Here is a 27,687-nt window from a genome sequence, read left to right as displayed (position 1 = left end):
TCACATTCTCACCACCACACCGATCCTCAATGCATGGTAAGGAACAGGATGGGCCAACTTTGTTCGGGCAGGGCTTTACAGCAGGGCAGAAATTCAACAGGTCCAGCTTTCCCCTGCACAGAGATGCTGCAGCGGTGGGTGGGAAATTTGCGCCATTTGCTAAATTTTTATCTCTCCTGCAAGCTTTGAAACAACAAGAAGCTCAGCTAAGGAGTTTTGATGTCGTGGGTTGGGGAGGGGGGAATGTGGCAATCCTAGAAACGGATTTAGAATGAGGTACAGTGGTTAAACACTGTTGGACTAGGACCAGCGGGAAGAGACCCGGGTTAAAATCCCCAGTCAGCCACGAAGCTTGGTGGATAACTTTGGGCTAGTCACCTTCTCTCTGTCTAACCTACCTGGCAGGGATAACATTTTAGGGCAGAGAGAGGAAAGCCGCTCTGAGGAATACAGCGGGGGGGGGGGGGGGAAGAAATAAATTAACATAAACAGATTTGCCTAATTAAGAATGTGGTCCTGCTCTTTCTCCGCCGGGCATAGCGCGTTCCACCAAAAGACAAGCCAGCACAGCAAGGCGACGCAAAGCTTCCGAACGACCGATGCTTAAGCTCCGACTTTGGCGAGTCTCCAAGACGAAAATGAGGCAGACGCCAGGTTCCTCTAAACTCGATGGGCGAAGAGGGGATTGGTAGTTTAACCGGCGACTACCAGGCCTAGGCTCCAACACATTTGCAATGAAACGTACTCCCGAACAAGTGAATTTAAAGACACACACTTAACGCGCACTCCGGGGCCTTGCTGTTGCGTCTGTTCGCTCTGCGCCTCCCACTTCCCCACTGGCCTAAGAACTTTAAAAAATGCGGTCAGTTTATCTTTATCCTTTGCGGTCCGACTGAGGCGCTAAGAGCAGCCTTCCCCAGCATAGCACCCTCCACATGTGGCGGACTACAGCTCCTGTCATCGCCAGGCAGTAGCCATAAAGTTCCTCACCTCGCCCACAAAAGTCTGTAATAAAACAGGGCTCTTGAGAATCCAGGTCTCAAATCGAGTGTGCCTATTATTGTGGGGCGAGGTGTTCCCCCATTAGACTTGTGAATGGCTTTTTGGTCGACAGGACTTAACTTTCGTTCCCCCAGCGTGTGAAAGCTTAAAAAGCCAGCAACAATAGCAACCATCACGATTATACATTCTAGTCAATATGTGAGATTTGCCAGAAGTAAAACTCACGTTGTCGTCAAGAGACGCCAGGCACATTTATTTCGTGTCCAGAGCAAACTTCGCCAGATCAAACGTCAGGCACTAATTACTGCAAAAGGCGCACAGCCCACGCAAAGTTCCGCACGTCGGGTAAAATCCAACGCTAGTCCTACATAGAGTAGACCCATTGAAATGAACAAGACGTAATTTAGTTTCACTTGTCCCAGTCATTACAGTAGGTCTCCTCTAAGTAGGATTGACGTTGGATTTTACCCATCTGGTTCAGTAAGAAGCTGTTTAAACCGACTCCCATTGAAACCAAGGCAGCTTTTAGAAGACTTTCCAAGAGTTTGGAGTTTCTTAGGTTTACAGAATGTATATATTCATTTAGGGGCATTTGTATGCCGCTTTTCACAGAAGCACCAGTCGTCTTGTAATGGGGACCGCAGGCCGAGTCGTTTTAGGAGAGGGGCTGGAACAAATTGGCTGAGCTGATGGGATTTGAAAGGTTCGCTTAAAAGCTACCCCCACAGCAGGTAATTTATTCAACAATATGATGAGTGCCTTCTTTAGTGACGTCTTCAGAGCATCTTCTGGGTTGATTCTAGTAAGGGGAACCATGAAGTGGTCGTGGGGGGGGGGTCGCCAAGTTAAAGGGCTAATAATAATCAGCGACGGGGCGGGCGGAGGGACAGGCAACCACAGTGATCAGCCGCTTTAGCCCAGGTAATATCATGTTTTGTCTCTGTTGTTTTTGTTTGTAAAGCAAACTTCGTTGTGTCTGGTTCAACTTCCAAAAATCCTTGTTATTGGAGAAAGAAAGAAATGCAGGCAGACAGACAGAACACTTCTGGAAGGAGCTTGGCGGGGAAACACACACACACCACGAAATCAACTGCACTCCCGTCTCTGCTTTCCAGCAACTCGAGGTTGGTCTTCAGTTAATATTGGGGGAGCATGTTTATGATGATGGGGAACGACGCTTCTCTCCCCCCACCCAAACAGACGAAAGTTAAAATGCGAGAGGGGGCAGAATGGAATGAAAGGGGAAAGCCTGGCAGAAGGAGAGGGGGAGGGGGGGCGTCTCCGAGCGAGCATCTCCATAGGTTTGTTTAAGGAGCAGCACATTCATTGACACAATACTTGGGGATGTCCATATGGCACTTAATAAGCCTTTCAAAAGAGGCCAGAGATTATATACCGTGGTGACGAGCCGGTCGTCTGGGGAATCTGGGTTGGGCTTTTCAGCTGGAAAAAAAGAAAGGAAACAAACGAACGAACAAACAAACGATACCGTTTCTTCCTATTTTATTTTGATTTTCCACCCGCTGCAAATCCTGAGACTCATGGGATACAGAAGTGCTTTCTCCCCCGCTCCCTTTACGTCCCGCCCCCACGCCTCCCCAGCCAAACATCTTCAATGTTTCGACTTAACAGGACCGCGCGCTCAATACGCAACGACTGAGGAGCCTTGGCCAACCCCGCCCCTTTGCTAAGAGGGGGGAGGAAGAGGAGGAGAGGGTGTGGCTTGCCGCGACTCTCTCCAGATTCTCTCTCCCCCCTCCCCCGAAGGCAGGTCCTATCGGAGGATGGTGCCCGACTTCGCCCCTCCTTCTGATGGCTGCTTATTGACGCCTCTCCAAAGTTCTTGTCTTGCCCCCTTTATAGCAAAAGGGGACCCGGAGCGATGAAAATGTTTTATTACCTTTGAGGGGCTGTGTCTGATCTGTCAGAGAAAGAGGGAGAGAGAGGGAATCGCAGAAAAGCAAAGAAACAACCAGAGAGACAAAACACGCCAAAAATTAGCCCAGCCGGGCAAGATAAGAAAAGTGAGCACGAATTACGAAGGAAAGAAAACAGGAATGATGCGCCAGAGGAAGAAAAACTAGAGCCCCTCCATCCATCAGCGATGCTCGCCGAGGGGCGAGGAAGGAAGAGCGAATCCAGACTTCCTTCCGTTTAAACGGCCGAGGGAGCAAAGTGAAGACGGGCGAATTCTTATGAATGTCCCAGGAAAAGGGAGACCTTCTCCGCAGGCAGCGCTCGGAGCCGGAGACCCGGCCGGAGGGAGGGGAAGGCGATCTCGTCTTCGGACCTGAAGGTCGTCTGCGGAGGGAGAGGGGAGCTCCCCGGAGCCGCAGAAGTTCCCTTCCAGCCGCGGAGCAGGAGCCGAAGCGCGGAGCTCTCGTGGGTCGGCTCGCCAAGTGGCCCGCTGGAGCTGGAAGCCCTTGCCTTCGACTCGGCTCCTTTCTGGGCTCCGACCGCCCTGGCGCTTGTTGCAATTTATCTTCGCGTTCCAAGCGAATGTCTTCTTTTCCTCTTTCCTTGCCCGGGAAGGTGACCTTTTTATGGTGGTGGTCTTTCTTCCCTGCGTGAGGGGCTGGCGAAAGACTGGGCCTTTCCTTTCGTTTCCGACCCTTCTGAAAGCTCAGTTCAACGCGCTGTTTGCTGGCGAAGGAGCGAGAGCAAAGGAACTTGATGGACTCCCCCCCCCCCCGCGCGCTCCCTAGCAGGCGTCCTAGCATTCCTTACCCTCCCTCAACTTCTCCCCCTCCCCAAAGCCAGCCATTGCTCTCTCTGCCCTCGCTTCCCCCCACGCCAGCTCCTAACAGGGGTCCTGCTTAAAAACCTAACAAATCCTGCAGACCACCCCTGCTGCCAAGTAAGGGTTCACCCCCTAGGTGCCAGCTCTTAGATCACAATGGTCGCCCAATTCTTGAAAGGGTCTTCCTGCTGTGCCCTGCAATTCTGTGGTCCCCATTTATTCCTTTAAGAAACCCACTTTGGCTAGTGTTTGGTGCCATTCTCCAGGAGAGCGACTTCCTACACTCCCCCACTGTCTGTAGGATAGGGCACCCCGTTCTTCCATTATTCCAAAGGAATACCCCACCCAGAGAGCCCCTTTTGCGTCCTTTAGAGCCTGAATCTCCACCTTATCCCGAGACGACTCCCAGATCCAACCCTTGGAAGCCCCCCGCCCTCAACACACCCTCCCCTTGAGTCGCCAGGATCTGGACAGCTGTGTATTCCTCGAGTGCAGCATCTCCTTGCTTCACCCGGCACCCCCGATCAGGGACCCTGGTGTTCTGCAACCTTAAAGGTGTCCACAGAACAGGACTCTCTCCCTTCGGACCCTAGAGCAGGACGCCTCACTCTGCTTTCATTCCGACACGACTGCCCACGCCACCCCTAGATAAGGGAAGCCTTTCCCCCCTTAAGCCCCTGGGCCCTCGCGGAGGGCATCCTTCCATTCCTTTAGCTTTTCTCTATTCCCAGCTTCCTGGAACTCCTAATGCAAGGCAGGGCAGATAGATAGATAGATAGATAGATAGATGTCCTTGCATCCTAACATCTCTGAACCAATAAAAAAGAGGAAGTCAATTATTGTGTCTTGAACACCCCCCCAAAAAAAAAAATCGGGACAAAGCTCTGCAGGCCTAGAGCAGGGAGCACCCCTCCTGGACCTCAAATCCGATTCCCCCGCTCCCTTCTACCCTAGGAGCAGGGACCAATTGTCTGCACGCCTGCAAACTTCCCTCCGTTCGCTTCTCCCTGCACACCAAAATCAGGGTGTCCTACCCAGAGCTGGGCTTCGTCGCTTGCCGGGCACCCCCCAAAACCAGGGCCCCTTCCTCTCTTCCCCTCTGGCCTCAGGGCACCTCCCCCCCCCCTTTTCAGCAGTCTGCAGCCGGGCACTTTTTCGGCGGGACCTCCGTTCCCCACCCCTCCAGAGAGCCCCACTTTCTGTCGTTAGGCTGCCCAGACTCGGAGCCCGGGCCTTTCAGAGCAGGGACCATCCCGGCGCCACCCTTCAGAGCCCGGCCCGGCCGTCCGGCCCGGGGATGCTGGCGGTGGGGCAAATGGACGGCAGCCCCCGGCAGAGCGCCTTCCTGCTCGGCAGCCCGCCGCTGGCCGCCTTGCACAGCCTGGCCGAGATGAAGACGCCCCTCTACCCGGCGGCGGCCTACCCGCCGCCTTCCCCCGCCGCCGCCGCCAGCGGGTCGGCCTCCTCGGCGTCGTCGCCGTCCTCGTCCTCGGCGTCCGCCTCCCCCTCCCCGCCGCTGGGCTCCCCGACGCCGGCCGGCCTGAGGCCCCACAGCGCGGGGGCCCTGTCGGCGCTGGGCTCCCCCCCGCAGCAGCTCTCGGCCGCCACCCCGCACGGCATCAACGACATCCTCAGCCGGCCGTCCATGCCGCCCGCCGCCGCCGCCGCCGCCTCCTCGACGTCCGCCTCGCCGGCCGCCGGCCTCCTGGCGGGGCTGCCTCGCTTCAGCAGCCTCAGCCCGCCGCCGCCGCCGCCGCCCGGCCTCTACTTCAGCCCCAGCGCCGTGGCCGCCGTGGGCCGCTACCCCAAGCCCCTGGCCGAGCTGCCCGGCCGGACCCCCATCTTCTGGCCCGGCGTCATGCAGAGCCCGCCCTGGAGGGACGCACGGCTCGCCTGCGCGCCGCGTGAGTACTGCGCCGCCTCGCCTCGCCTCGCCTCGCCTCGCCCGGCCCGGCCCGGCCCGCCCCGCAGGGCTGCCGGGCCCCGCGCGCCCCGTCAAACCCCTCCCTCGCCGCCTGCAAGTCCCCCCCTTCAGCCCCATGCTCCGGCCCCAGCCGCCGCCACTAGGCCGCCTCCGCTCCCTGGGGCGCGGAGACACCCCGGCGGAACTTCCAGACCCGCGCCCGGCCCTCGGAGCCCTCAGCCCCTCTCCTCCAGCCAGCTCCTTCCTTCCCAGATGTTACCTCTGCATTCTGGTCCCTCAACCCCCCAGTTATCTCCAGGGTTCGCTGACAACCCCCCCCCCCATTAACTCATCTTCCCTGTCATCACGACTCTTGCAATGGTTGCACCCAAGAGATGCCCACTGAAGAGGGCGGAAACCCCCAGTGACCTCTCCCACCCCACACATCACTTTTCTTTGGCCATTCCCAGATGTCTCCATTGGGCACGGAAACCCTCAGTCGCCTGGCCTCGGTCCCCCCCAGCCCCAGCCCCAGCCCCAGCCCATCTCCACGGGACACTGCAGTGACCAGCCCACCGGTCTCTCCGAGGGATACTGTATCATGAACTCGTCTCAACCCACCCCTTTCCCAGTCTGCACCACGAATTGGAGAGTTTGGTGGGGCGGGGTGGGGCGGGGAGAAACGGGTTCCAAGGGTAGTTGATCATGGGAATCCGACCCAAACGCGAGATCATGCGTTTGGCCCTTCACTTCGGATCCACCCCGCTTGGCTTGGAGATCCCCGCTTCTTTGATACAGTCTTGCCCCCCAAGTTGGGAGTGCTACACACTCGTCAGAAGAACTTGGGGTAATAACCAGTAGGAACCGTGCCTGTATTTTTATCCATGGCATTTACTCTGTGGAGTAGCCTGAGTTTGAAATACACTCGCTCTCTAAATTGCCGCTACAGATGTAATTGCATTGGGCGTATACCTCTATCCAGTTATCACCCTTCAGTTAGATAATGACGGCGGAGATGCCCCCTGCACAAATACGACGGGGGTAAAGCTTAAAACCCTAGCAGTGCAGTTCTAAACAGGTTTACTTGGAAGTAAGCCCCCCTGATTTCAATGCAACTTACTCCTGTGTGAGTGTGGAGTGCCTTGCAGCCTGAAAGAAGAATCCTCATTAATGATCTGGGCACAGTTTTTTTTAAACGCTCTGACTAGGGAGGAAGAAATTGTGCTTCCGAGGAAACATGCACAGGATCGGGTGCCGCAGGAGGGAGGCCTTGGGCGCTCTCCCGCCCGGCCTGGTAGGAGTTTGAGGCTCTCTTGCTCTTGGCCCGCGGTTGTTTTGTCTGCCTTTGCCGTGGTAATTGACAAGATACGTTGCTTCCTTGCTGTCCGCGGGGATTCTGGTAGGTTTATTGCTCAGTCCTTCTTCTGCTGAGGAACTAGACATTTCTATTTCTTCCTGTCATCCGATTTATTGTAAAAGACCTCTCCTCTCCTGGTAGCCCGATTCTTTCCTTCTCCCTTAAATTCCAGTCCAGCGCCTTGTTGCCTTTAAACTGAAAGACGAGGTGCAATCAATTCCACAGACCTCTACTGCCCCCCCCCACACCCCAAAACAGAAAAAAGAAAAGTTTTACTAGTCCTTAAGTACTGTGCTGGATACAGAAGCTACGAGAATTTTGTTATACTGACCCTCCGCTCTTGCTCTGCCTTCTTCTTGCGTCAAACAACTTGAACTGCCATTGAATGCGGAACTACTCGGAAGTAGTAGATCCAATTGAGACCAGTTGGACTTACTCTTGAGTAGATACGGCTACGGACACTCTTAAGAATGCTGCTAGCAGGTTTTTTGCTTTTTTAAAAGAGGGGTTGCGGCCTTGAAGAAGGGAGAAAAAAGGCTGTTTTTTTAAAAAAAAAAATATTGAATTTATTTTGGATGGAATCGTTGTAGAGGAATGATTCTCTTGTTTGAGTGAAATACAGTTTCATGTTAACTGAACGTTTATTTTGTGACATCCTGCTTATCCCATATAATTCTAATATTTTGACTAATCGTTTGATCCTTTAATATTTTTCTCTTTAAGGACTTTTCACCTAAAATATAATTCCTTAATGTGGAATGTACATGGTTCTTACAAAGGTGGCAACAACCTTAAAATGCATCTCTTTTCTTCCTTCCTTCCTTCATAGTATGCAGTCTGCATAATTTTCTTCAATAAAGCCAACCAAAAGAAAAAGAGGGGAAGTTTAATCATTCCTAGATGAGTTATTTGAACCTGTTGCAAAATCCAGATTCTCAAAACATTAAACAGGATGTCTAAAACTGTCGGAATTACTTAAAATATGGCACCATTTGGATTAATTTCCAATCGGCAAAATTCCTCCTTTCTCCATGGAGTATATAAGCAGGAACCTATATGTACACACATTTTTATTTTTACAGACATACCTAGGCTGCAATCCTAAATACTCTTTCCGGCAAGTAAGTCCCATAGAACCCAATAGGGCTTACTTCTGAGTAGACACATAGGATTGCACTGCTGTTCACATGCTTTCATGTTCATTCCTTTAAAATATCTCTATGCATTTCTCCCTCCCTTTCCTTGGTGTTTTCTTTAGATCAGGGCTCAATTTTGCTGGATAAAGACGGCAAAAGGAAACATACAAGACCAACATTTTCCGGCCAGCAGATCTTCGCTCTGGAAAAGACTTTTGAGCAGACGAAATACTTAGCTGGGCCGGAGAGAGCGAGGCTGGCTTACTCGCTGGGGATGACGGAAAGTCAAGTCAAGGTGAGAGCCCTCAGGTCAGATAAGAGTGGATCCATCCCCACCGCTGTTCAGCCTGGGCAGGTTGGAGGGTTAAAAGGCCACTGGCAGAGAGGAGGTATTGATGAACAAAAGGAATCCAGTGTGTGCCCTCAAAATCACTTTCACCTTGAAATGGATACATTGGCCCCGATGTCCACTTGGGCCTTTATTGGCTGCTTTTATGGCCTGTGCAAGATTTGAGAGTTTGGCACAGATTTTGTATCAAAAAAGTCCTGCGCTCTTTCCTAATCTGTGGCTTTAGATTATTATTATTATATACGTAATATATATATATATTATATATATTGTGTGTGTGTGTGTGTAATAAGGCACAACTATTTTGATGATGATGAGATGCCTATTTTTCTCAATTATAGTTACACCAATATTCAGTGTACTAAGTGGTCCACAGGTTTTATTTCATCTATCTGAATTTTCAGACTATCCCTCCCCAATTTAAATGAATAAGACTAAATATTTTCCTCTCAAATTATTGCCCTCCCGAACATCTTTGTTCGCTCCTTACCTGGAAATACCTTCGATTGAACGGAAGATGTTTAATCCTTCCCAGAAAATGCCATTCAGGATTGTGTTATGATTTGGGACGTAAAGCCTGAGTAAATTTATGTGAATATATTTATGACTTGGGGGAAGGGGAGTAAGGGGGGTTTAATACCAGATGTTTAATGACCCTGATGCACAATGCAGTTAAGGCCTGTTAAAAGAAGATTGGCATCCGGACCTTGAACACATTTACTTGTGAGTAAGTTCCACTTATTTCCCAAGTAACTGTGCTCAAGTCGGGCCTGTGGGGTGAGCTAAAATGAGACTAGAAGTCAGTAAGGAGAAATTTTGTGGAGTGAGTTTAAAAGCACAAACACCTCAAGGGCTCTCAATAAGTGATTTATTGGCTGGAATCCTATATACAATTACCTGGGAGTAAGCCCATTGAAGACAGTGGGACTCACTTCTGTGTAAGCACACATGGCAGTATACTGGTTACCATGGAAGTCGGTGGGGCTACTCTAGAGTGCAAATGGCTTGTGGACTATGCAGCAGTTAATTTAGCACTGCTGTTAATATAGCATCAATGACTGCAACCACATAGTGGTCATTTTAAGGATTCTGAGTTCAGCCCAGGAGCGTTACATTCAGTGGGAGTCTTGCCATTGACTTCAACGGGGTGTGGCTTGCATTTTCTAGGGTATATTTGGGGCGGGGCATGGGAGGCAGGTTTGTCTGTTGCTGGAAAAACAAAAACAAACCTGCCCTAAGGGTCTTGTGGCACCTTATTTATTAAATTTGTGGCACCTTAACGACTAACACATTCGTTGTGGCATAAGCTTTTGTGGACTGGTGCATCTAATGAAGTGGACTCTCAGTCCACCAAAACATAAGTCATAATAAATGTGTTAGCCTTTAAGGTGTCACAAGAATCTTCATTGTATATATTACAGGAGCAAGGACAGCTTGTATGTCAATGGATTTAAGTGTTTTGGTTGTGGTTCATGATGCTGGGATTTAATAACAACAAAAGAGGTGATTCTGAGGTTGCATTCAAAATTCATTCTCTCTCTCTCTCTCTCTCTCTCTCTCTCTCTCTATATATATATATATATATATATCAGAGTGACTCACACACATATAAGTGATTAACTTCATCCTTCTGGGATCCAGAATAAACTTGTATGAAGTGCTGTTTGATGCTTTAAAAATCCCCCCCCCCCCCACTATGTAGTATGGTGAATGACGCAGCCATTTACAGGGTAATCCTATGGACATTTACTCACATGTATTTCCCAGTGTGTTCAACGGGGCTTACTCCCAGATAAATGTATATAGGTTAATGTACTGCCTGAAACACATCAAAGGCTGCAACTCCAAACACCCTCACTTGGAAGTCAGTCCGATCCAACTCAGTAGGGATTTACGTCTGAGTAAACATGCCTAGGATTTCGTGGCAGGTTCCATTGACTCCAACAGGAAGTTCTATTGACTCTTAAGGCTGTACATATTTACCTGGGAGTAAGTCCCATTTAAGACAATGGAGCTTACTTCTGAGTAGACATGTAAAGGATTACACTAAGGCTGCAATCAGATTCAGATTGGTTTATTGGTATCTACTCATAGGACAGCACAAAGCAAAATGTTAACACAGGGCCCCGATATATCTGCATGAAAGTAACATGTCATCAAACGAAATTGACACAAACACCAACGATAGAAAACCCACTTAAAATTCTAGTTCTCCATGGTATTCCCCTGTAAAAGTGGCTACACTGATATACTTACTTGGGAGTAAATCCCATTGAACTCAGTGGGGCTTACTTGTGAGTAGATGCTATACACGACACAAGTGCCAAAGTTTGGCTGGCTGGATTGAGTCGCTCTGGGCATTGTTTGCTTTTGCACGTGTAAAAGTCAGAGGCCTCCATACCAATTTAAAGCGAAGGGACGCTTTGTCGGGGTGTAAGAGCTGGATCAACACAAGGATAAAACTCGATAAAATTTGTTGCGAAAGTATCCCTCCTACCCTCGAATTTGTTGATATCAATAGAAAACCAGATCTTGTCAAAGGAAGCAATGCGGGATATGTGGGAATATATATACCTGTTCTTTCTCATTTCCAAAGGGGAAATTCTCTAGATGTCTTTTGGAACAAATGTATCTTAACAGAGGGTGTGTGTGTCCCTTTATAGATGATCTCTTCTTCCCGAAGTTATCTAGAGATGGTCATTTGTCACTGTAAATATGTGGGAAAGGCTGTGAATACATTAGTGCTGCCTTGTATAATAGGAACAAAAAACCCAGCCACTTATTGTAGTGGGCTTGAGAAGGGGAGGAGGAAGGTATGTTGTGAATCAGATGTTAATCCCCCACCCCACCCCCACCTGCACATCTGAACAGTACTCTCTAGTCTTGGACGTACATTATAATTATTATAATTGCTATTGCATATTGTTATATGCTTAATTTTGTATATAGGAACAGAAGTTTTTTTCTTCTTCTTCTTCAGTCAATAAATCAGATGACCAATACCTTTTTAAGGTTGCACACTTTCTTTGGAGTAACTCCATTGGGCTCGATGGGACTTACTTCTGAGCAGATGGAACTGTAAATCTCATTGGGTTGGATCCAGGCTTTGCCATGTTTAGAGAAGGCTCACTGAAATCTTGTATAGGATTGCATGGTTCATTGATAGCCATCCCGATTATGAAGCCATCCAATCCAGAAAAAGCTAGAAGCATGACTAGTTTAAATAGCATTGATTTCAACAGGAGTTAAGCGGGACTAAATTGTTCTCGAATGAACCTGTTTATAATTTTCTGGACTGAATGTGCTCCTTTGATTTCAGTGGGATGTGCTTTTTTCTTTCTTTTTTAATAGTTTACTTTCAATGTTTATATACCGCCCAATAGGAACAGTTGCCTATACAATAATAATAATTGTATAACATCATATACTACATAAATAAAAATAAAAATAGAACATTGAAATAAAACTGACATCTTACTATATTTTTACTTCAAAGGTGGCTCCACTGCGTCCAGTGGAACTTGCTACAACCAAGTAAGGCTACTATCTTATGCACTTTTACCTGAAAGTAAGTTGCATTGCAATCAATTGGGCTTCCTTCTGTGTAAATGTGCACTGCCTCAGGTGGAAAGTGTGTAAGTGGTAGCCTTACTCCCAAGTAAACCCAGACAAGATGGTCACTTTAAGCACAGCTAATTTTCTCTGGATTGGGACCACTGATTTCAGAAGGAAGCTAGGTCGATTTCCGTAGATGTTTGGTTTAGATATTATAGAGATGCAGTTTGATCTAAAAGGAAAACAAAAAACAAAACAAAAAAACCAACTCCCCCCCTCCAGTAGCGCTATATAATTGAGTTATTTATTTTAAGAAAGATAACTGTGGTAGATTAAAAAATGCAACATGGGTTGGTGTTTTTTTCCAGCTCAAGCCTGCTTTTATAACTTTCTCTCCAACCATCGGGCCCTTTGGATTTACAGACCTAAGAACTACGTGGGCTTTCACTTTGAATTACATATGAGAACAGCAGTAAATAAATAAATAAATAAGAGTGTACATATTTTCATGATAGAGATTGGGGAGGATGTAGTCAAGCTTGATATGCTCTGTTTGAATCTGGAGAAAAACAAATCAAACAAGACAGATGGGAGAGAGCAGAAAAGTAAATACTGAAGGAGAAAGAAGAAAATAACAGAAAACCTAAATTTCAACGGAAAATAAGGAAGCAGAAAAATGATGCAGTCCACACATTCATATGCAAAGGCTTGTTTTAGTCCACAGATCAACATTTATCTGTGTGTGATTGCAATCCTGCACACCTTTGGACTCCTTTAACTTCCACTGACTTCAGTCTGGTTAGCTGGGCAATTCTGTATATGGATTGCATCCAGTGTTAGTCTTACTTGGAGTAGAGCTATTGAAATGAATGAGATTTAAACTAGGCTAATGTGGGATATAACCTATTGGATACAACACAGTGTCTGATAAGAAGACAATCCCATTCAGTTCAATGGGGCTGACTCCCAGGAAAGTGTGCATAAGATTACAGCCTTAAATAAACTTTGTGCAGGATGGCAGCCCTTATTTTAATAGAAGGATAATATGCCAAAGAGTGAAACAAAGGCATGGTGAAGGCTCCCTTTTAATTAAGATGCTACTATGGGAGGGGGAAATCTCCTTAGTCACTAAAGCTATGAACATGCTGTCACTTCTAGGTACCATTTAAACACTTTTGAATACCACTGACTTCAACGGAAGACACTTAAGCAAATGTCCATAGTTGTTGAAACTGGTTGCCCTGTAAAGTCCTTAGAATGTCAGCTGGATGATGCTAATGCTTCTTGTGTGACAATGTATAAATGCTACCAGTATACACCACTCTTTACACAGGAGGGAAAAAAAGGACAGTTCCTTGCCCCAGAGACCTTACAGTCTGAACCTTGGCAGTGGGAAAGGAAAAGTTACAAGGGATGCATTGAGCAAATGCAGTGATACATATATGCACCCCCCCTTAAAGTGTTAATATTGCTTATTGCAGTTTTATTACTTTTATATCATTTGAAAGTTGCCTTGACAGAATTTTTATCCTGAAAGGCAACATATAAATAATTGCAACAAACAAATATACTGTGCGTGTTTACTCGAAAGTAGGTCCCACTGAGCTGTATAGGGTTTAGGCTTAAAGAAGTATGCTCAGGATTCCGTCCTTAGCCTGCATGAGGTTGGGGATAAACGGTGAAAAGTGAACAGTGCAAATCCTATATATGTCTACTCCTAAGTAAGTCCCATTGAGCTTATTACAGCTTACTCTCAGGTAAATAGGTATGGGATTATCTTCATTGCCTAAGGCTGCCATCCTATTCATGCTTACTTGGGAGCAAATCTCCCAAGTAAGAGTAAATGAGACTTTTTTTCCCGAGTAAACATGTTTAGGATTGTTCTGTCAGCCATACTATCCAAGAACATTATTGCTATAATGAGAGTTCAAATTATTTTATGTCCAACTACAAAATCATTCTAAAACATCAACTTCACTTATGTGCTATACTGGTATTGCAGATAATATTTACCTTCTTAATAATAACAACTATATCTTACAAAAGATCTGCATTATTTGAAGAAACACTGATCAAACAATGAATGCTCCTGTCTTGATTGCTAAGCAAATTAAGTAAGCGAACGTTACAATATATCTATGGCAGCAGTCACAATAGCTTTGTAGCAGCCATGATACCTATGGAATAGATAGCAATTATTGATGTGAATGTTAACATGAATGGCAATCATATGGTGATAGTTACTATTACCACTAAGAATAATTTTAAACTATGTGACTATTACTGACTCATGTGCAGTTTTGATAAGGGATTTGGTACACAGTAGCATGAATAAAGCTCCATCTGATGGTAAATAAATAATGCTCAAATATTAATGCAAACTGTGCTGGGGTTGCAATTTAATACCCAGTTACCTGGGAGTAAGAACCAATGAACGCAATGGAACTTATTTCTAAGTAGAAATGGCTGGGATTGCACTGCATGAATATGAATAGTCAAATCAGTTGATTAAATACTGCATAAAAGTAATTGTTATGGATGTAAATGATTCTGTATATGATGGATAGACTGTCAGTTACACTCAAGGCAGTAATAAGCATGGAAAGTATGGTGGGAACTTCAGTGACTTGAAGTATATCCCCTTGATTTCAGTGGGACTTACTTCTCAGTTTTTGAGACTAGTAACTCTGGATGGGAATCGATAAGCACATCAAAAGACCCCCAGTCAGTTCAGTGGGGCCCAGATTAATACTCTGATATAAATGGGGCTATCCATGGAGAGATGCATTTGCATGGCATTGCCTATGAATACAGAAGACTCTTTCTGTACATGAATGTCTCTTGCTGGATCTGCAAGAGTGTTTAGGATGGCAGCTTAAATTGCAGGATAGCTGTTCTGATGGTACTAGCCATGCAATTGCTATATTAGCCTAAGAACTGACTGCAGTTGTTTGGGAGTAATAGCGCAGTGCTGGGGGTGAGGGGAGAAATGCTTCTTCTAAGATCATACCTGCCACCCAAGTTTTGGTAATATTTGTATGTGCAGTAATAATTCATTTAAAATTTTAAAATCTGATTGACTAAACTGCAAGCACCTTTTTCATTAACGAGGACATTTCAATCAATGAGTTGGATCCAGACTCAGTTTTGCTTAGAGAAGGCCCATTAAAATCAATGGGACTTGAGTCATAACTGACTTGTCCCATTGATTTCAGTGGGTGCACTCTAAGAAGCCCCAATAACAATGGAAAAAGGGCCTACCAAAAGTGGTCATAATCATATTATAAATAGCCATGGACAAAACAGTGCTAACTTTTAATGGGTGTGAATTTGTTATTAAAGATTACACAAATAAGGGCACAATCCTATGCATGTTTCAACAGAGAAAAGGCCTACAGCTCCCAGCATTCCCCAGCCAGGATTGTGGCCTAAACAAAGCAACTTTGGTTTAGGACAGAAAAAGCTGCCTTATACTAGGGCTGGAGGAGAAATAAGTTCAGTTAGCATTTTAATGAGAATTTACCTAATTTTGCTCTTCCAAACCATTTCATGAACCAAAAGTCATTATCCTCTGAAATTTGCACTTCTCCAAATTTTGCAGTGGAATTCTCCAACCAAAAATGCATACAGAAGCACATAGTAGGGGAGAGTGCGCACAAAAATGTGTCCATTCATTAAAATATTAAAATTCATTATATTAGGAAGATTGCTTGCCAAAATGTGTATAAAAGGCAAACCTGGGAACTTAAAAAATAAGTCTCAAACTAAGGTTGGCAGAGTCTTCCATCCCTACCTTATATGGAGTCCCACCATTGTCCCAGCTAACTCAGTATTGTCATTACAATGACTGGCAACAGGTCTCCAGGGTTTCAGAAAGAGATCTTTCCCAGACCTACCTGGAGAAGTCAGGGATTGAACCTGGAACCTTCTGTATGCAGAGTATGTGCTCTCTCACTGGACTGCAGCCTTTCCCTAGTTTAAACTGATTTGGACCAGGGAACAATTTGCCTGGAAGTTCTTCTGCACAAACCTCATGGAAATTACTGAGAACTATGCAAGGGCACCACTGTCCACAACTCCAGTTTATTGCAATAAAGTCTGCTCAGGAGTAACTGAGGACTTCCCAGTGGGCTGGGTTCTGGGGCAGCTAACACCAGCATGGCAAGCACTTTACTTAGGAGTAAATTCTATCAGTGTCAATGTCTCTGAATCTGAAGTAACGGGATTTAAGATCCAGGTGTGTAAACGGGCGTATATCCAAATGCCTCCGTTTAATTAGATTGGCTATTGGTCCCCTCTGTGTGTGTGTGTGTGTGTGTGTACCAAACAGACTTAAAACCCAAGTACCTGTGCTTAATTGAGATGCAGATCAGAAGCCCAAGTCTAGTAGAAATAGTTGGTGCCTATGCTCTGTATAGTATTTACCCACATCACCACATATATAACAATGCACATGCACACACACACTGCCTTTTATGGCACAGCCCTTACAAGGAGTTTACATAATCATAAAACATAAAATACATTAGAAACAAGACCATCCACACATTACAAGGTAGCAGCATAATTTAAAAAACAAACAAACTTAGGCCAGTTAATTTGAATGTGATAAAACTGCAGTATAAATTCCAATACATTATTAAATAATAATGCTAAAACATTTTAAGAACAGCTCAGTCATTTCAAACCATCAGTGTTAGGAAGACCTCATTTAAGAAAAGCAAGTCTGAAATAAATATGTTTTCAAAACCAGCTTTAAAATGTGTAATGTTGGAGCCATACACACCTCAGCAGAGATTGTGGCTTTTCTTTCTGATTTAGTAATCCAGAATAATTAGGAACCTCTCCTCTTCTGTTCCAGGCTTGTAATAGTAAACATGACACATAACACATTTATGATTTTAGCAAGGTAGCTGTGCTGTGCTGAGGGGGAACTAATCCATGTTAAATTATCTAGGTAGGATGGTATTTTTGGTAGTGGCCGTGAGAGTGGGGTAGAGGGCAACTGGAGTTGAGCATATACTCAAGATAATTCAAGAACCAGAGCTACTGAACTCTTAAGGGGACAATGTTTAGACAGAAAGAAAGTCCTATAATTCCCAGCATGCCCCAGCTGGTGTGGCTGGCTGAAGGGATGCGGGAAGTTGTATGACTTTTTTCTGTCTAAACATGCATAAGATTGCGCCCTAAAAAAAAATGAGACAATTTAACCCCCCATTTGCAATTTGGGCTCGGGAATGTACAAGCAGCCTTTTAAGCACTCACTTGCTTGCTCAGTTTGGCAAATGAGGATTGTCTCCAGGTAGGGAAAGTTTCCAAAATTAGAAGGCAAATAGGGGATGAGATCTGGCCTGTGGAGGCTGGTGGCTCTGATGTCAGTCTGGTGGCGAATCTGCTCTGGGTTTCACTCAGAACTGGTCAGAACTGCAATGGAGCTATCTGCACCTTGGATATCTCCATTAGAGTTCTGACTGAAACCCAGAGTAGATTCACTGTCCCACAACATTGGAGCCACCAGCTTTCACTGGATCTGGCCAAAGTTGAGCACTTTTAGTTCCCAACTGATTGCGATGGGAGTTCCCACATGCATAATTTCTCCCTTTCAAACCAATACAACTTGAAGTGCAATCCTATTCATGTTACTCAGAAGCAAGTCTCACTATGTTCAATGGGGCTTACTCCCAGGGAAGTGTGCATAGAATTGCAGCCTCAAAGGCTTTTGATTTTTGGCTGGATTATACAGAGTGTTTCTATACTTTCCCCCATAAGCCATCAGTGATATACTACAAGCAGCAGACTGGATCATAAATATATTTATTTATTTTATTGCATTTATATTCTGCCTTTTTCCCTCCTCAAGGAACCCAAGGCGGCTTACATTATCCTCCTCCTCTCCATTTTAGCCTCACAACAACAACCCTGTGAGGTAGGTTGGGCTGAGAGTCTGTGACTGGCCCAAAGTGAGCTTCCATGGCTGAGTGGAGATCTCCCAGCTCCCAGTCCAACAGCTTAGCCACTACTACACCACACCATATCACACTGGCCCACAAAAAATATTTGTGGGTTAAAAGGGTTGATCAACTTCTTGACAAAGCTGGTTCAAATAGTAGATTTCTCCATCTTTGTGTGCCGCTGTTAGTTAGTGTGATTGAAACTAGCATTTGAAAGAACTATGTACACTGTCAAATTAACAGAGCATAGAAATATAGGAAGCTTCTGTATATTGCGTTAGACCATTGGTCCATCTAGCCCAGTATTGTCAGCACTGATTGGCTGCAGGGTTTCAGGCAGGAATTTTTCCTGCCCTACCTGGAGATGCTGGGGATTGAACCGGGGACCGATGGGGGCAGCAGGACCATTTTGCACAGATCTTTATTGACACTCCTTTACTACTTGGTTGTAGGCAGTCATGATGTGTACAGAGTGACAATATGTCAGTAAGGACACATTTTCAGTGCAAGTTTATGGATGCAATGGGATTCATATATCGGCGTCCAATACATACAAAACCAGGGGAGCACACGCTACATCACCACACATATAAATACTTAAGACCTTGTAGCAGGATGGGAGTGGTGCATATTTTCATATTTTATATATTCAGTGGTGCACTGAAGAGCCAGTGTGGTGTAGTGGCTAGAGTGCTGGACTGGGAGTCGGGAGATCCGGGTTCTAGTCCCCACTCGGCCATGGAAGCCCACTGGGTGACTTTGGGCCAGTCACAGACTCTCAGCCCAGCCTACCTCACAGGGTTGTTGTTGTGAGGATAAAATGGAGGAAGGAGGAGGATCATGTACGCTGCCTTGAGTTCCTTGGAGGAAAAAAGGCGGGATATAAATGCAATAAATAAATAAATAAATAAATTTTCCACAGATCCTAATAGATACAATGGGGATTCTCATGTGCATGACTGCAGGGGAAGGGGACATGTGCCCACCCCTCACAGACCCTAGTGCCTAGTGGTTCTTCTTAGCCTGGAATCAAAGAGTGATATTCTGGATTAATTAACCAGATCACATGTGTGATCTTGTATAGGCGGTGAATGGGTAAGCATGGCATTGCCACCTATGTCTGGAGGTAATATTTTATTTGATTTAGGGCACAGTCTTATGCATGTTTAGACAGAAAAATGTCCTAGAACTCCCAGCATTCCCCAGCCAGCTATTCCAGCTGGGGAATACTGGGAGTTTAGGACATTTTTCTGTCTAAACATGCATAGGACTGCACCTTTAATTTCTTTAAAGACTCACAAACCAAGACTCTCCAGGTACAATTACACACACACACACCCCTTAAAGAGAGCTGTATGTTATCCATTCAGTAATTTCTAAAATTAGGCGTTGTGTGTTTGTGTGGGGATTGGCTATGGTTAAGACTACTGATGTGGGGAAGGCACTCTATAAACACCACAATCCTAGATAATCCCCTTCAGATGTAAGCCCCACTGAGTTTAGTGGGGGCTCGCTCCCTGGTCACCGAGCACAGGATTGCAACCTGATCCTGCTCCAGTGAGTCGTGGGCACAGAACCCAGTGGTGCTGCTAGTCAAAGAGCCAGATCGTGTGTAAGGGGCTGGCTCCTCCGTGTGCACGTTTCCCTCTTTCCTGCACGGTTGTGGTTAAGGGGCAAAGGATGTTCTAAAACGCACTTTTTACATTTGCATCAGCGGCAAGGCGCGCCCTCCTCGTTCAGAACCAGCGGGGCTGACCAATCCTGTTTAATGACTCCGGATCGATCAATCCGGATTAATGCCCCTGGATTGCTCAATCCGACTTAATGACTCCGGATCGACCAATCCGGATTAATGACTCCGGATCGACCAATCCGGAGTCAAGCGCAAGATGCCGCGTAGAGACGGGTGACACAGGTGGCCTTGCCGCGGGAATTACGTCCCCTCCACTCTACTCCACTCCACTCCACCCCATCTGTCTTTCCGCAGGTCTGGTTCCAGAACCGGAGGACCAAGTGGCGGAAGAAGCACGCGGCCGAGATGGCGACGGCCAAGAAGAAGCAGGACTCGGAGACCGAGCGGCTGAAGGGCGCCTCGGAGAACGAGGAAGACGCCGACGACTACAACAAGCCCCTGGACCCCAACTCGGACGACGAGAAGATCACGCAGCTGCTCAAGAAGCACAAGGCGGGCGGCGGCGGCGGCGGCCGCGGCCTCCTGTTCCACACGTCGGAAAACGAGGGCTCCTCCTAGGCCGGGCGGGCGCCAGAGCGGGAACCCCGCGCAGTCCTGCCCCGTCGAAGCAGGGCGACGCCGCCCCGATCCCCCCGCGGAGGCCGCTCTTCCCAGGCAGATGTACAGATCTATTTTTCTAGCTACCCAGAGAAGAAGGGCGGGCTCCAGACGGCCCCGAGGCACGCTTCTGCTGGGCTGCTGCTGCTCGACCGACGCCTGCGGGGGCCCCGAGCGCGCCCCTTTCCTCGCCCCCTCCTCGCTGCAGACCCCAGAAAGGGGACCGGGACCACTTGGCGGAGGGGAGCCCCGCGCGCTGCTCCCCTGCTGGCTGAACTCAGAAAGAAACCAGTTGGCGGCTCTTTGTACATAAAAGCGAGCCCCCAGCGGACTTCCTTGACTGTGAATATTTAACATGTACAGTGCTTTGGTTCTTGGTTCTTCTTCTTTTTGGTGTGGCTTCTGAAAGGTCGCTTCTAAAATTCTTCCCGTTTGGTTTCAGTAGTGGGATATTTGTGGCATACGAGTGCCGGGATTGATTTCTTGGGATAGCTCTTAATTTCTTTCTAGTGGTCCCCACCCCCACCCCGCTCATATCTTTTAGGCTGGTTATTGGTGCCAGAGTTTGATCTCAGAAAAAGGAGAAACATGAGTTTAAATATCAGTGGTCTTTTTCAGGGAATTCTCTTCTGTCAGTGTAAGAGTAGGCAAGGTTTAGACTTACACGGGAGCCTTCAACAGGCAGAAGCAGAGTTCTGCGTCACATCTACATTTGCACAGTTGGCTCCAATTTCAAATGGGATAGTTGTGGCCCTGGTCCACAGCATCACTAACTTAAAATTAAGTCCCTTTGAAATTAACTAGACATACTTTTAAGTGAATAGGTAAACTACATATTGTAGTCTACAGATTCCTTTTTCCCCCTCTCAGTTTTAACTCTGTCCTAGAAAATGAACCTAACATTTGTTTTTATTTTTGCTGTTTGCCAAGCAGAAAAGTATGTGTTTCTTACACCAGTGAGGCTATTTAATTATTAGTGAGTCATTTTAATTTAATTTTATTTCAGGTGTGTGGACGTATTTGTTGAAACAGGGGTAAAGCCTGGGAGAGTGGAAATTTAAGAAAAATTAAGAAAGGTTCCCAGAAAAATTGTTAAATTTGCTATGGTGATTTGTTCTGACTTATTTCTGCTCAAAAATCCCCAGTTCGTTTAGTTGCTGGCTGTCATTGAATTTGAAAATGTGTAGTGTTGGGTTTTTGTTTTTGTGTATAATAACGAATATGTACATTTCTTTCTTTCTTTTTAAAAAGCTAATAATAACGTTGTATTAGCATCTTACTCACCTTTTATTAATTTATACGAAGACGTTTCGGTTTGTAAAGAGAACAAAAAACCCTTTGCAAGACCAGTTCAATGCCATGCACTTTGTTTTGAAAAGATAAATCAATTAAAATCAGTTACAAGACGTCTCTTGCCTAGAAGGAAAGAAGGGGGCTACAGATAATGTGATCTCATCCGAGATTAAGTAATAAAATTGGTCGTGCAGAAATCGATCAATTATTTTTTTGTTACTTTCTACACTTTATAGAAGCATTTAAAAGAAAAGTCCAACGTGAATGTGTATTAAAACAAGTGGCTGTTTCTTTGCTTTTCCCGAGAACCTATCCTCCCCCGCACCCTTTGGAGACACACTCTGGGAAACAGAAAACTTCGTGGTTTCCATATTTATTTGCTTTTGGGTCATTTCAGGCAAATAGCTGGATGTGATTCAGTTTGGAAACGGCTGAGGGTGGGGACAGTAAGTGATTGGGGACAGGAGGGGAGGCAGAAAGGAAAGAAAGAAAGAAAAAGTCAAAGGTAGAAAAGAAAGAAAAGTGAAAGAAAGGGTTAGGAAAGGAAAGGAAAGGAAGAAAAGAAGCTGAGAATGAAGGATGGAAAATGGGAAAAAAGAAAGAAAAGAAAGACAGACAGACCAAAAAAACAGAGGTGGGAAAAGAGAGAAAGTAATAAAAATATTGAGAAAGAAAAAGGAAAGAAGGAAAAGAGAACGATAGAGGGAAAACAAGAATAGGGTAGGAAATGAAAGAGACAAAGAATTTCTCATTGAAACCTATACTGTTGGTCACTTTCTGTCTAATCAGGTTTCAAACTCCCCCCTCCCCCCCCCCCAAAAAAAAAAGAAACGGGAGAAGACCTCTAAGGAGAGCTATAAAAGGTCGGGGAATTGCACGCCTCTGATTACAAGTACAAGACCTGTGTGTGAACCAGAAACATGTTCAATCCCAAGCCTAATAAACATACAAGTAAGAAACCTTCCATAACCCCCTCCCCCAAAAAAACCCAACTTGCTTTTTAAAAAATTAGTGGGATGTTTTGATTTGTTTTAACACAACAGCTAAAATCAAGAAAACACCAGAACTGATTTTTCTGATCAACCTCATTCAATCTTATAGCAGTGTGGAAGATAGAGAAAAGGAGGAAGGGTTCGTTGGAGGAGCACATCTTTGCGTTTATAGCTGTGTATGTATCCAAATGCTGGGCTAAATACGTCTGAACCCGCAGCGGGGCTCTGTTGTCCTTCGGGGCGCTCGCAATTAACTGCGCTACGTGCGGGTGTTTGTTTTCCTCTGGTGGTAATCGGCGGACACTGATCGTCTGATTCCAAAAGCAAGTTGTGAGTGTGTGTGTGATGATGGCGAGCGAAAAGACCAGGCCTTCTTCTAAACAAGCAGCCAGGGAACGTGGTTCCTGGTTAACAAAGGATAAGGGTGCGTGGTTTGTGTGTGTGTGTGTGTGTGTGTGTGTGTACGCGCGCGTGTGAACTTGCTCTGAACCAGTCTGGCAGCCCTCCAAAATACTTTAGACTACAACCAGACCTGGGGGGGGGGAAGCCCCCCAAATTTTCTCTGCCCATATGTGTGTGTGTGTGTGTGTGTGTATATATATATATTTGCAAACAAATAATTAAAAAAAGTCTACAATGTTGTCTTTAAAAGGCTTGCAAACCAGATGAACTGGCCCCCCTACTTTTTTGGTGCCCACCCCAGATCTTTTGGGCTGGCTAGGGGCCATTAATGTGGGCAATCAGATCAGACTTAGATTAAATCTTTTGCTTTGTCAAAGTTCATTTTCATTTGTTATATTTCTATACTGCCCCATAGCTGAAGCTTCCTGGGCGATTCACAAAATTTAAGTTTTGGGGGCAAATATGGAATAAAAGTCAATAAAATTTAATAATATAATATTTAATATAATACTTAATAAAATTAATACAATCAACTGCAACACATCAAAACCTGGGAGCCTTTTAATCCCAAACATACAAACCACCTTTCCTTTCTCAGTAAAAAACAGTGCAATTCTTAAGTGTCTGTTTACTCACAAGTCCCACTGAGGCCAATAGGGATTACTCCATAGTAGGTGGGTTTAGGATTGCAGCCAAAAACTAACGCTATGCAGAGTAGCCTGTTCCTAGCCTGGTGCCCTCCAGATGTGTTGGACTACGACTCCCAGATTGACCCAGCCACTGTGGCATGCTGGGAGTTGTAGTCCAACACATCTGGAGGGCACCAGGCTGGGAAAGGCTGACAGAGTGCTTTCTGTTTGAACACTAAATACAAAGAAAGTTTAACACTGAGCAATCCTGTAGTACACTTAACTAGGGATCAGTCTCACTGAACTCAGTGGTATTTACTTTAGAGAGCTGATGGGCTTTGGATTGGGCATACATAATTTGGGCAGGTATCAGATAGCCTGATGCGATGCATGGTTTACTTCTTTGTGGTGGTGCCCCAACTTTGGAAGGTACCAGGGAGGTACATCTGGCATGACATTATTCCAGGGGTGGCAACTTGTGGCCCTCCAGATGTTTTGAACTACAACTCCCATCAGCTCTAGCCAGGATAGGCAATGGTGAGGGAAGATGAGAGCTGCTGGCCAAAATATCTGGAGGACCACAAGTTGCCCACCACTTCTTTATTATTTAGGCAATAGCTTGAACCCATTGTATTTGCCCAGGCATCTTAAATTATTGTATTTTTAGCTGGCTGTATAGGTTTATTCTTCTCCATTTGATTGGTTTGTTTATTTATTTGTTACATATATATCCTGCCTTTTCCTCCAAGGAGCCCAAGGTGGTGTCCATGATCTGTATTCTCTCCATTTTATCCTCACAACAACCCTGTGAGGTGGGTTAGGCTGAGAGTCTGTGACTGGCCCAAAGTCACCCAGTGAGCTTCCATGGCTGAGTGGGGACTAGAACCTGGATCTCCCAGCTCCTAGTCCAACACTCTAACCACTACACCACACTGTTTAAATATTGTAGTCATTTTAAATTGTTATGTCTATACAGCCCGGAAACCTTGTTTATTATTATAAAATCTTGGAATGGATAAAGAGCCAATGTGGCGTAGTGGTTTTACTGTTTGACTGGGACTCGGGAGATCCGGGTTCTAGTCCCCACTCAGCCATGAAGCTCATTGGATGACTTTGGGCCAGTCACTGCCTCTCAGCCTAACCTACCTCACAGAATTGTTGTGAGGATAAAATGGAGAGGAAGAGGATGATGTAAGCTGCCTTGGGTTGCTTGTAGGATGAAAAAAGGTAGGATATAAATATAATAAATGTAATAATAATATTTATTAAATAAATACATTATTGAATAATGATACTTACTCTTAGGGAAATGCATATAAGAGTGTAGCCTTACTTGGAAGTAAGTCCCATTGAACTCAATAGAAGCTCTGAGTAAATACGTGGAGGCTTCAGTCCTATATATACCCTTCCCTGGGACCCTGGGGTTAAGTTCTATTGAGCTGCATGAGACTTACTTCTGAGTAGACATGTATAGGTTTCCTTCCCACCTGCCTCCCTTCCTTCCACCATTTGAAGTACTTTGAACACTCTCAAGGATTCTATAAACCAGGGGTGTTGAACCTCTTTCAACTGCCCTTCAATTTCAGAGAAGCTTTTAGGGGGCTGCATTCCAGTGGTGGGCAGGGCCACAGGCAAAAAGGGTGGGACCAAAATCCCAAAATTACCAACATATTTTAGCTGAAAGCTGTTCCTGCCAGGAACTAAGCCTTAGCAGAGGTATTTCAACCTTTCAGAATGGGGAAAAAACTGTGCCAAAGCTGGGAAACCACCAGTCAGTGGTTGGGGAAAGGGGTGTGGCCATTTGGGGAACTCAGATTAGACCCCCAGCAAGCTGCCTGGCTTTGGCCCACAGGGCTGAGGTTCAACACTCCCTGCTATAAACACTAAGTAATGTAATAAGAACATAAGAAGAGCCCTGCAGGATCAGACCAAGGGTCCACCCAGTCCCGCATTCTGTTCACACAGTGGCCAACCAGCTGTTGACCAGGAACCCACAAGCAGGGCATGAGTGCAACAGCTCCCTCCCACCCATGTTCCCCAGCAACTGGTGTGCATAGGCTCACTGCCTCTGGTACTGGGGGTAGCACATAGCCATCAAGACTAGTAGCCATTGATACCCTTCTCCTCCAGGAATTTGTCCAACCCCCTTTTAAAGCCATCCAAATTGGTGGCCATCACTATACCCTGTCATCACTCAATGTATTGTTAAAATAAATGATACAACATGCATTCTTTTTATAATACATCCATTAAAAACACAAATGTTTGCCTTTTAAAGACATATGAAAATACCACCATTCTGGCTACTGAGTAGGCTTTGGAACATTTCTTTTTTTCCCTCCCACCTTAACATGCTTCTGTCTTGCAGTTTTTAATCAGCACTCTCAGTTTTGGAGATCCCCTCCCAATTGCTGTACCAGAGGAAACTACAGTCTACAGTTTGGAGTCATACTTAGAGTAGACCCACTGGAATTAATGGGAATTAAATTACTCACCCAATGAGTATGGGGGAGGGGCAGAAAGAGGATGGAATGAAGCTCCAATCTGTGCTAACCTAACAAGCTTTCAGGTTCTGTAAACCTCTTGTCCCTGACTAGATGCTTTCTGAAATGTCACTATAAAGAGGCTGATTCTTTCCCTCTGAGCTCTGCATATAGGATAATGGGAGGCTGCAAAGGAAAGGGGCTTGTATGTTTATTCTATACATTCTAGGGAAGAGGAGGAGTAGTAGTTTTGTTTTAGCATTGTTTATTTATTTTTAAGGGCCACCGTGGCTTAGTGGTTAAGACGCTGAACTGCAGACTGGAAGGTCAGCAGGTCAGCAGTTCGAGACCCTGGCGCTGCGCGACGGAGTGAGCTCCCGTCTTCAGTCCCAGCTCCTGCCAACCTAGCAGTTCGAAAGCAAGAAATTGCAAGTAGATAAATAGGTACCGCCTTGGCGGGAAAGGTAACAGCGTTCCGTGCACCTCGGTGTTCAGTCATGCCGGCCACATGACCACGGAAGCGTCTTCGGACAGCGCTGGCTCTTCGGCTTAGAAACGGGGATGAGCACCGCACCCTAGAGTCGGACACGACTGGTTGGGGACACCTTTACCTTTACCTTTTTATTTATTTATAGCATGTTTAGCTGCCTCTTTAGCCTAAGAGGGTCCCAGAGTAGTTTACAAAGGTCCCTAATAAGCCAGCCTCTACCTTCAGTTTTACATCTAAAAGACACAAAATGCAAGAAAAAGAGAATAGGGAAGGAGGATGAAACAAAAAGAAAAATAGCAAATTTAGGCACCAGTACTTAAAGGTTACAGTTCTTATAAGGACCAGCTGGGATAGAAACAGTTTAGGTAACCTGATGGAATGGCTGCTGCTAGGTGACCGTTGTGAGAAGGCCAAAGGCAGCTGGTTTCTCAACAGAGGCAAAGCAATCACCCTCCTTTTCTTCTCTTCGATCCCTCTCGAGCCTGGTGGAAGAGCTGCCATTATGGCTGTGTAATGGAGCTTTCCCTCCTTCCTGGAGGACAGGCTGCACCAGCCAGAACTGTCTTCTGCACAATATTAAAGGGAAAGGGCAGGAAGTCTGGTCTCCCATTACTTCCACACACCTACCTGCACATCACAATCTCAATAATGTGCAGTTTTGCAGACATGGCCTACAGTTTCTTGAGAATTCTTCTGCAGTACCCACTAGGAGATATTCCAGTTTGTTGAAGCATGTGGTTGTTTATCCCCAAACAATCTTGCAAAGGGTTATAACCAAAGTCTTGGAAGTTCAGAATGTATTGCCCCAAATGGATGCTGACTAAGAATGGTTTGATATCCACATCAAGGTAAGTCATTATTATTATCTTAATTTTGCAGATGAGACACTCATCTAATGCTACTTGTAGTACTCATGACAGAGATGAGAGTTGAACGAGGAACTTCATCATTCACATTTCACATTGTCTTAACCACTAGGCAACAGCTGTAGACTGTGATCAGAGTACGGTTGTCAATCAATATCTTTACCGTTAGGGCTCCCATCTTCTAAGTAATAACTAAACAACATTCAGCAGGTGAGGCCATCCCCATCACTACGTCTGTAGAACTTCCCT

General features: G+C 45.7%; 1 protein-coding gene across 1 annotated transcript; it reads left to right on the top strand.

The window, feature by feature from the left end:
- Window positions 1–5,033: 5,033 nt before the first annotated feature.
- On the top strand, window positions 5,034–22,374 carry NKX6-1 (NK6 homeobox 1). Its single transcript, XM_084860210.1, has 3 exons — window positions 5,034–5,646; window positions 8,261–8,433; window positions 19,981–22,374. The coding sequence occupies exons 1-3, from the start codon at window positions 5,040–5,042 to the stop codon at window positions 20,242–20,244; spliced, it is 1,044 nt and encodes a 347-aa protein (XP_084716336.1). The 5' UTR covers window positions 5,034–5,039; the 3' UTR covers window positions 20,245–22,374.
- Window positions 22,375–27,687: the final 5,313 nt, after the last annotated feature.

This window comes from Heloderma suspectum, chromosome 5 (genome assembly GCF_057233095.1).
Source record: "Heloderma suspectum isolate Gila_16-S chromosome 5, 16-S_ref, whole genome shotgun sequence".
NCBI classification, from domain to species: Eukaryota; Metazoa; Chordata; class Lepidosauria; order Squamata; family Helodermatidae; genus Heloderma; species Heloderma suspectum.
This window is presented reverse-complemented; position numbering and strand designations above follow the sequence as displayed.